Genomic DNA, 10403 nt, shown 5'->3' with positions numbered 1-10403 from the left:
GGAATGTCTAGAGTGGTTTGTAGCTATTTCTGTTCTTTCACAGCAGAAAAAGGAGGGGAGATATTTGAAAAAACCTAAACCAAGCTTTCGAGTGTTTCTGCTTCACAGAAAGAAGAGACTAACTGAGCAGCAAATAAAATTGTTAGCTATATAGCTCCTGAGCTCAGCTGGCAGATTACCTAAAACCATAGGGTTTTGTAGGGGGAGGAGTTGCAGGGGAAGAAAAGAGAATAGGGCTGGCAGGAGGGAAGGAAATTTTAACCTCTTAATCACTACCTCTCTCTCCAATCCAAAAGCATTGGACTGTAATTGTTGCGTGGGCATCATACACACGGCTAAAATAGTAATTTAGCGTTACTGACCACTCAAGTCAGATGGCAAGAAATACAAAACATACTTGTGCCTCAACACAGTTTGCCTACTACTGTTACACTTTTCACCTGTGAATTATAGCTGATCCAAGTTTGAAAAATACTGTTTTTCTCGCTCAGACATTTGAGCTTGTGCATGTGACTTTTGTGTCCAGCCACATTCACTGCATCCCATTGTTTTCCCGTGTGAGCCTCACAGAGCAGCAAGGGAGAAACACATTTGCAAAGAGAGCAAAATATTGTTGTAAAACCACAAACATCCGCAGCAGGACTTTAGGGCAGCTGTAATACAACTGTTTAGTGCTGGTCTCAGCTGACTAGATTTCAAAATCAAATGTCCCTTTAAAACTCTATGGAGGTGAATGAATTCAGCATCTCAGACTGAGTCCCATATAGTACTTTTCACTGAAAGATCACAGTTTTGTTTTGTTTTTTAAAGGTGATCTATTAGACATGTTCTACAGATGGAGAAATTAAGGAACAGTGTGACATGCAGAAGGCCAAAGAGGAAGTCTGCGTCGCCTCTTTCTTTCTGCAGCAAGGAAACATGGCCAAGGCTTCTTGGCCACAAATTCCATTTTTGTGTTTTCCAATTGTCAAACATTTGTGATAAGAGAAAAGCAAGGGTCTTGCTAATGCCCAAGCAGTCCAGCACAAACACAAGCACTAAGAAAGGGCACAGCCACATTAATGATTAATGGTAAAGAGTTTTGCTGTTTATGCCCCACTTCAATATCAGATACAAAAGTCTTCGAAGCAAACATGCACTTGACATGAAAGTCTTTCCTTGCTCTTTGTCCCCTTCTTTAACAGAGGGAAATGCTCTATCCTATCAGCACTGCTACATGCCAACTTAATGAGCCTGGCCCTTGCCGCCCTATGCAGTGGTCTCACTGCTGGTCACAAACTGATGATTCTGGATTTTAAATTCTCTTCTGATCTCCCCCCGTTAGGAGTGAGAGGCAAAGAAGCAGCTCTTATGGCCTGGTAAAGCACTCATCATTCCACACTGTCTTCAGTTTGCGATCTCACTTGAGGGGCAGATTGAAGAAACAGATGCAGGGGCAAGGAGGGAAAATGGGATTATGCTTTCCGTTAGAAACATGAAAGGAAGATGGAAACTAGTCATCAACCTGCTGAGTTGCTTTCCGGGTTGTTTAAGAGTCCTGATAGGAACACCAAACCAAAGCTACTGCTAAATTAACTCTCCAGGCCAGATCTGACTCTACCAATGCCCAATTAGGGAAGGATGTCACTAAGTAAGGAGCTGTCGCTGCCATATATCATGACCATAGCAACTTTCCTTCTCCTCAATTTCTGATTAGAGGCTCCTTCACTCTAGGAATGGGACTCTACAAACTACAGGATGGGACGAGGCTTACGGGATAGATATCATCCTCCTCCTTTCCCCACCCCTTTTCCTCAGACACCAACCTAATGAACAATCAGGTGAAGAGTTAATACAGTCTGAAGTAGAGGAATGTTTCTGGCCAAGCTCACCATAATGTGGTCTCCCCTCATCTTTGCTTCCTCAGCAGAGTTCACAAACAGCAGCCAGAGGAAGGAGCACTGTTAGCTCAGCTGGGCTGATGGGAATGGGCGAGAACGATGCTCCAGAGCTAGTGTCAATATACTACAGCACCTCCAACAGGGATAACCCTGAGTTTTGGCAAATCTCCCAAGTCCTGTCATTTTAGGGTAGGATGAGTGGAGCTGGTCTCCTTCCTTTCCCAGCAACAATTGGATGGAAACTATGAGTGGAATCTCCCTCTGTTTATCTCCCACCAGACCCCCTCCTTCCTCAGGAAGAATCTGGGGTGCATGAGTGTATCCCCTCCACTTATCTAAGGGAACAGACCCAGCTGAAATCCATTCAGCTCTATGGATCGAGTCCAATAGAGAAGGCTCTAATATGGTTTGGAGTCTGAAACTGCTTGATAAAAAGAGTCAAGTGAACATATGGGAAGTAATTAACAAGGATGCTTTGAGAATCTGTTCATTAGGTTTCGCTCAGATCACACAATTTAAGATAACTGGCAATGAATTACTGACAGCACAATGACAGAAGAGTGAGTCCTTGTCAGGCCCTTCACTTTATTGCTTCCACTCAGCTGATTTGGGAGTTGGGTCTAAAGATGGGATGAAAAAGTGCATTTTAGCATAAAAGCAACCAAGTGTCCTCTTCAAACCAAAACAAAACACCTACATTTGAATCTGCATTTAGCATTTAAGGTTGTTAATCTGCAGTGTTATGCACTTAAATTAATTTTTTTAAGTTTGCACTAAAATTCATATACAAAGTTGCTACAAATATTTGGGCCAGCAATGGATAACAGCATTATTTACTACTCTACAGTTCTTCAGTAGTGTATGTGTTTCTTCACCGTCTTTCTCCTAAGGGTGTCACAAAGGCACCTAAGATCTCAGGGCAAGTCACGCACTTGAATGACTCCCAGTGGGTGCTAGGTGCTCCAATTCCCTTGGAAACTTCCCAGCTTCTGTTATTTTTGTTGGCTTTTATTTAGTGTGCCAGAACAGATTTAAAAAATAAATCCTCTCATGATTCTACTAGACATTTCTACAAAATGTATTGGCTAATCTGGCTACTTTTACTTGGTGGACAATTTATTAATTTGTTCAATTTTTTAATGAATTGCATGCAATATTTTTGCCATTTAGAAATAGCAATTGGGTCAAGGAGATAAAGAAATAAATATGAGGGAGTGAAATCTATCTATATTTGGAAGACTCTTATTCAAGATAGGAAGGCTGTCCCAATGCACAATACAGAAGGATGTACTTGCACATCGCCATTGGCTAGGCTCACAAGTTTTGGTGCCCAGAATGATATTTATAGAATTCTGGAGACTGGGAACCAATTTTTCCTTTATGTTGTTAAAAGTCAAGAATTACTATATTGAAATCATTATAGTTAAGGGAGAGAAGAGACAGCCATGCTTTACTCTTACTTGCTGATAAATGCATACAGAAAATGGAAAATAAGTAGGCAGGAAAATTTAAAATTGTAAAGCTAAGTCCAAGGTCTATTCTATATGCGTCATAAGTCTGAATAGATCCTCTTTCTTTGTAATACAAGAATTATATTTTTGCCTAGGTTGCTTTTCTAAATGTGCTGAGTTTGCAAAAAGGATGTGTGTATTTATATATAGACACACAATGCTGCATTTCAGCCCTCTAACCGGCAATCTTCTGCCACTGTGTCGGGCTGTACAGCTTGTCATCTTGAAACAGCAGGTGTTTGGCTGTTAGATGCCTGTGAGCAAATAATGAATGTAATTAGATTGCTTGAAATCTTAGGTTTCGATGTATGCATCTATTTTTTACTACACAACAATATGTATCCAATAAACAAAACTTTCAAACTGATGGATTAACATACTTAATAAAAGGAATCAGTATCTTGGACCATTTTCAAAAAAAATGTCTTAGGCACAGGCTAATCAGCAGTGCACCAAGATATCTACCTATATGATTCTGATACCCTCATTACTGTAGTTATTATGTACAAACATTTCTCTCCTAACCATAGAATACCCACTCACTCAGAGGACGTCTCTCTTTTTTAAAATAAAGCCCAGGAAACCATGCAAACATCTCAAGATCACAGTAATGGGTAAATCAGAAATAGAAGGGAGGAAAGACATTGTCTTATAGCCTGAACAAACTAGTAGTTATTGACCTGCAGCTACATGATGAAGTCCAATTTGAAAGGCTTCCTCAATTCCAAACATCCATCAGTTTCACTAGGTGTTCAAAGGTGGAAAGATATTGGACGGGTAGCCCCCACTCTGGAAAAGCCGATAGATTATGAGGCCCAATCCTTCACTGTTGTGCACATTAACTGTGACATCATTTATACCTGAGCAAAGTAATAGAAAATTCTACTAAATCAAAATTCTCCCCCAAGGCAACGTAGCCTACACTTATTTCAAACAGGTTTAAATAAAAATGCACAAGTGCAAGGCAGCAATGGCATTTAAGCCTGTGGGGAAGGTGGCCTGTGCACGCCCAGAGCTCCATCATTAAGCTAACACTGGGTAACTCTTTCGTGCTGAAAATTGCAGTAGTCAGAGCAAAATTGATGAACAAGTCATTTCTGCAAACCCCCGTTTTTCCATCTTTGCTTCCTGGATCAATGGAACTGTGTTTTCCTTTCAAATCTTGCATTCTTTTCCTCTTCAATTTAACAAACTCATGCAAACTGCTGAGCAGGTTCCCCATGGGTCCAATTCACCAACCCACCGGTAAAATTCCATTCATGTAATGAAGTAACATCATGGCGATTCCCTCCCAAGGATGAGGGAATCACCAAGTAGCCAATGTAGCTCCTTAAGTTATGGCTCGGTTGTAAAATGGCCCTAACTGACGCAGCCTCAAGGGCTGCTCAAAACTATTCCAACTGATTAGGGTCCGAACAGGCCATTATGCCACTGAAGAATAGGCACAGCACACAAACACCCTTGTCATGGCCCTTCTTCAGGCTGTCATGCTCTCTATGACAGAGCAATGGGCTCTCCTAAATGACAGCAATACACACCATATACCAGGTTAGGGCTCCCTCCTACCAAGGGAATTTACAGCTGAAGATATCCTAAGGCTTTCACATCTCCTTCCGTCACCAGAGGAGCACAAACGGGTTCAACGAAAGAAAAATATCTAGCCCCTCACTTGTCTCACTCAGTCTTTCATCAACCCATTGAGCTGGGTAAAGCAATGCTAATGTACTGATACTGTATGGATTTATTGAGGCGTTTCACTTTTCAGCTTAGATAACTTAGCAGCTGTCTACACTGGTTTCACCTCAGGTGTAACAGGTAAACCTGAGAAACGGAAAAAAGTGAGAAACAAAAACGCCCTGTGATAGACAGGTGAACTGGCCAAAGTAACCCCCATTTTTTGTATATTCTCCCCATTTTATGTTCTAGGCTTGGTAGATAAATATACGGCTCCATCATTGCTGTATCTAAGAATAATGGAGCAATTGATGTAGTTATCCTCACAAAACCCCCGAGAGATATGAACAGTGCTGTTACCATGTTTTAGCTGGGGAACAGAGGCAAAGAAATCAAGGCTAAGACTTGTAAAAGGACTGTTTCGCTCAGCATTTGAACACCAGCTCACCTTAATATCCTAGGTCTCCTTATCAAGAGACCTCAGCCTTACAGTACCTGAACACCTTCAAGCAGCTGGTCCCCACATCAGCTGGCAGAAGGTCATACAGGAAACCTGTAGCAAAGCAGGTCATTGAACCTGGGTTTACATACACTTGGGCTAAACCCTTAACCATGAGGAAACTTTCTTCTCTTGATCATCTCACAAGAGGGTGCCAATAGCTTAAAGTTTTAAGCATGTAATACGAGTGAAAAGGTTTGGAGGTGGGAGGGGGTTTGTGTCTCCATGTATATTCAGTTTGTCTGTTTGCATTTCAGCCACCTCTGTTCAATTTTGCTTTTAAATGTCTGAGGAACTACCCAAATCCTATTATTCTTCAGATTCACAACAAAACATTTTAAACTGAAATGTTACAGGAAAAAAACAAAAATATTTCCAGTAGTACTGAGTGCTGTAAAGCCCAATTTGTTTATGCTTAATTAGACTTTTGCTCTAGGTCTAGCTGAATTCCTCCTGTTGTAGAGCACACACAGAAACAACAATGGTAGTAATACTCTGCAGCTCCAAACGCTTTCCATTTCCGATTTAAGTTCCCCATTATCCAGATTAAGAATCATAAAACCAAAGACGTGTAGGACTGGAAGGAACCTCAAAGGATCTAGTCCAACCCAACACACTTGTCAGGATCAAGTAGACCTAGACTGTCCCTGTCAAATATTTATCTAATCTGCCCTTAAAAACTTCCACTGAAGGAGATTCCACAACCTCCTCATGGTGCCTATGCCACTGTCTCATCATACTAACAGTTAGAAATTTCTCCCTAATATTCAACCTAAACCTTCTTTGTGAATTGAGCCAATTGCTACTTGTCCTTCCCCCCAGTGGCCAGCACTGACTATTGTCCCTTTAAAACAGTATTTTATATATTGGAAGATAGTAGCCCCTCTCCATCTCTATTCTAAAAAATATAACCCCCCACTTTCTTCAACCTCTACACCCAGATTGTGTTTCTGAAACCTCTTATCAGTTTCTTGCTGTCTTTTGGACTCTCTCCAGCTCGTCTATATTCTTCTTACAGTATGGTGACCAAAACTGGACACAGATCTCAGGCTGAGGCTTTATTAGTGCCAAGTGGAGAGGAATAATTACCTCCTGTGTCTTACACATACATACTCCTATTAATATAGTCCAGAATGAGATTTGCATTTTTTGGCAACAGCATTACACTGTTGACTCTCATATAATTTGTGAGCCTCTATAAACCCCAGGGCATATGTCCCCGTCTTCACTGAATTTTATCTTGTGCATTACACTGTACCTCCAATTTGCCAAGATCATTTTGATTTCTGCTCCTCTCCTCCAAAGTGCTTGCCACCAGCTTGGAGTCATCCAGACATTTTCACCGTCCAAGTTGTTAATTTATATACATTTGTCCTGGACCCAATTCTGCTTAATATACCTACAGATATATTATATATAGATATATTAAGCAGAACTGGGTCCAGGACAGATTATTTATATATAATAAACAACTTGGACGGTGAAAATGTTTGGATGACTCCAAGCTGGTGACAAGCACTTCAGAGCAAAAATCAAAATGATCTTGGCAAATTGGAGGTACAGTGTAATGCACAAGATAAAATTCAGTGAAGACGGGTACCAAGCAGGATACTTTTGAAGGAAAAAAATTTTAAAAAAATCAAACACACAAATATGAAACAGGGAACAGCTGGCTACATTGAAGTATGGCAGAAAAAGATCTGGGGGTTATCTATAAATATATTAACCAGAACTGGGTCCAAGATAGATCCTGGCAGGAACCTACTTGACATATATCCCCTCCCTTCCTCCCTCAAGTTTGATGGAGAATCATTGATACCTACTTGAAAATTATTTTTCACGGAACTATGCACCATCCTAATGATGATTACATCCACACAATACATCCTTCGACAAGTGCCATAACAGAGCAGTTAAGGTTTTGTATTACATCTTTAGAGGCGAAAATTTGAGCCTTACTATGGGAACCAACCCCAGTTGCCCCAGCCGTAAATGGGTACCTGGTCATTGGGCTGGGGTCTGAAGGGTGGCTAGATGTGATGGTAGTCATACTGAAACACTGTATGCCGCTGGTAACAGAAACTTTGTGTTTTATCTGTGCTGGGCCCTGTAGCCTTAGGAGAGCCTTGACTTTTTTTTTTTTAAACTTTCTTTGTTTTGTTTGTCAGGTGGAACACTGTCAAAACATTACTAAAGTCAAAATACATCACATCCACTATTTCCCACCTCTTTTCCACTAGGCTACTTACTGTATCAGAGGAGGAAATTAGATTGGTTTGATGGGATTAGTTCTTGACAAAACCGTGATGGTTATCTTATCGTCCAGGTTCTTGCATAATTGATTAACCATTTGTTCCAAAATCCTTCCAGGGATCAAAGTTAGACCAACTTTTCTGCAATTCCTGGAATCCTCCATCTTCCTGCTTTTGAAGACAGACACTGGGACTTTCCTGTACTCCAGGCACATTGGAAGATGACTGCTAACAATTCAGGGATTATTTAGCTCTGTGACTTATAAATTTATCTACCTTATCTAAATGGTCTTTAATCTGCTTAGATATTTGTGAACAGATAGGAAACTGAGTTGTCTATTGGTCACTTGGAAGCGTTTTAAAGTTTTCACCTCTAACTGGTGTCAGCTAAATCTACTCAAATCAAAGTAAAAGAAAAAAAGAAAGGCTCACCTCCAAAAGTCTAACCTGATCATTTCTGAACTTAAATTATGTGGAGTAGAAACCAACTAGTCTGGCTGTATTACCAAACCAAAAAAGGTAGCAATTTACTCACCTTTTTGAGAGGGCTAAAGTGAGGTTTATGCATCTTACATCAATATAAACAACTATTCAAACAAAAGGATGGCTGAGGGAACTGGCACAGGCTACCAAAATTTCCATGTCACTGATTCGCATCCAACCCTATCTTGACAATGAGCAAGTGCTCTCAATGCATATTCTCGGTTACTTCTCCATAAGCTACTATCCTCCTCACTAAAACCAGTATGGAAATGGATATTCATTGGGAGTCTTTGTATAAAGAAAAGAGATTGAACAGGACGCAGAACATTCAGTTCCTACCCTAGCAGTGGCCCATTCCATTGGAAAGCTCTACATTAGTGAGGTGACCTGCTGTGCCTGGTCTTCGGATGAGCAGAAAAATCTCATGTCTTACATGAGGAGCATATTATTTACCTGGAGATGACATTATATCTGGTATGATATATAAAGCAAAACCTAAAAATCACTGCTCCAAGGACCATACAGTCTAAACAAACTCAGTCAAAAACTAAAATCTGAATAATGTAATAATTTAAAATAACTCCCCCTGCATTAGGATTTATTCCATCTAGGGACATGTCAGCACAGCAGGAAGTTCCACCTTCACTGATATTGTTTTAATTATTGTTTGTCATCTTCTAACTTGTTCTGACTCCTAAAGCAATACTCAGCTCTGAAGACAGATGATAAAACTGGCGAGCACATATAGATTACAAGGAACTAAGGCTTACATAACTTCCATGGTAGCAAAACAGTATGATGTCTTAGGGAGAGGACTGGAAGCATTAAATGTTTGCTTTTGCTTGCCTACCACTCACAAAGGTGGGTCTTGGCTCTGCCATACGTTAGGCCCAACACTAAGGAAATCAGATTATGAAATGGTATTTAACATTACTGTATAAAAAAAAATATGTCTTATTTAAAGGAGGTAGGATTTATATTGGAAAACGCTGGTGCCTACCACAGGAAAAAGCTAAATGCACTTCTGCATTTACATCATATCATACTTACCTGATTGACAGCTTCAACAAAACAAGCAGATAAAACAGTTGCTGATTAACTAAAACTACCACCCCTTTCAATGCCTTGGAGAAACGTCACCTGTCAATGGCGCACAGTCCACGGACAATACACAGGTTAGGCACTCCAGTCCACTCATTCAAAAAGGCCTGTTCAAATAAGGTTGTCAGCAAGAACAGAAAAATATTCCGAATAAGCTGCTCACAGAAATAACAAGCTCTGGATACAAAACCACAGGAAATATCATAGACGAGAGAGAAGCCTTTTGTACTGACAGGTCAGATCTATTCATTCTGCAGTCTAAACGCACCACCGTGAAACAAGCTCCTTGCCCACACTGTGGTTGTTGGTTGTAGCCGCGTGGGTCTAAGGACACAGGCAGACAAGGCTCTTTGGGGGAAGATGTGATATCTTTTATTAGACCAACTAAATAGTTGGGGGGGGGGGGAAATTGTTCTTTGCCAGCTTTGGGTCACAAACCCCTTTGTCCCTACTGCCTGAAGAAGGGTGCTTGCACCCCAAGGCTTGCAAAGAACAATTGTGCCTATCAAAGAGGTTTGTTTTAAGCCTCCTCCCAACAAGGCAGCTGAGCGACCATGAAAATAAGGCAGGGATATGAGCATCCTTGCAGGGGGGGGACACACCAAGCCCTTCAGCCCCTACTACTTACTCTTGATAGCGCTGATCAGCGAGTTCCCATCTTTAATCACGTCTTTGATGAATTTGTTGGTCCTCTCCAGCTCCTGCTCATAACACTTCAGCCTCTCGCGGAAATCGGGGCTGTCCAGGTAGCAATCGCTGAACTCCAGCGGCGGGTGCCCCATGGCCCTGGCAGACTCCACAGCAACCCGGGGCCGAGTCCCGGCGCTCGCTGGCAGGGGCTGCTGCGGCGCTGTCAGCCCGGGCGCCGGAGCAGGCGGGCAGGTTGCAGCCGGGGAGGGCGGATACTGGGAGCTCCGGCCCTGCCCGGCGGGGGAGGCGCTGGGGGCGGATCCCTCCCGCATCCCCCGCCGCATCTGCGGGCGCAGCGGCTAAGCGGGGCGCA

The 10403-nt window shown here is 41.8% G+C and overlaps 1 protein-coding gene across 3 annotated transcripts in view; it reads right to left on the bottom strand.

Moving 5' to 3' along the window:
- Positions 1-10392, bottom strand: part of OPHN1 (oligophrenin 1) — a 113605-nt gene extending 103213 nt beyond the window's left edge. For 2 of the 3 annotated variants that reach the window (XM_006020500.3, XM_025200116.1), the window contains exon 1: positions 10029-10392. In XM_006020500.3, coding sequence (XP_006020562.2) covers positions 10029-10374 — 346 coding nt within the window. In that variant the 5' untranslated portion in view covers positions 10375-10392. Of the gene's footprint in view, positions 1-9439; positions 9519-10028 lie in introns of those variants that run through there. The other variant, XM_025200117.1, reaches the window with a different exon arrangement.
- Between the last annotated feature and the right edge of the window lie 11 nt (positions 10393-10403).

The sequence above is a fragment of the Alligator sinensis genome, unplaced genomic scaffold (genome assembly GCF_000455745.1).
Source record: "Alligator sinensis unplaced genomic scaffold, ASM45574v1 scaffold809_1, whole genome shotgun sequence".
Classification (NCBI taxonomy): Eukaryota; Metazoa; Chordata; order Crocodylia; family Alligatoridae; genus Alligator; species Alligator sinensis.
This window is presented reverse-complemented; position numbering and strand designations above follow the sequence as displayed.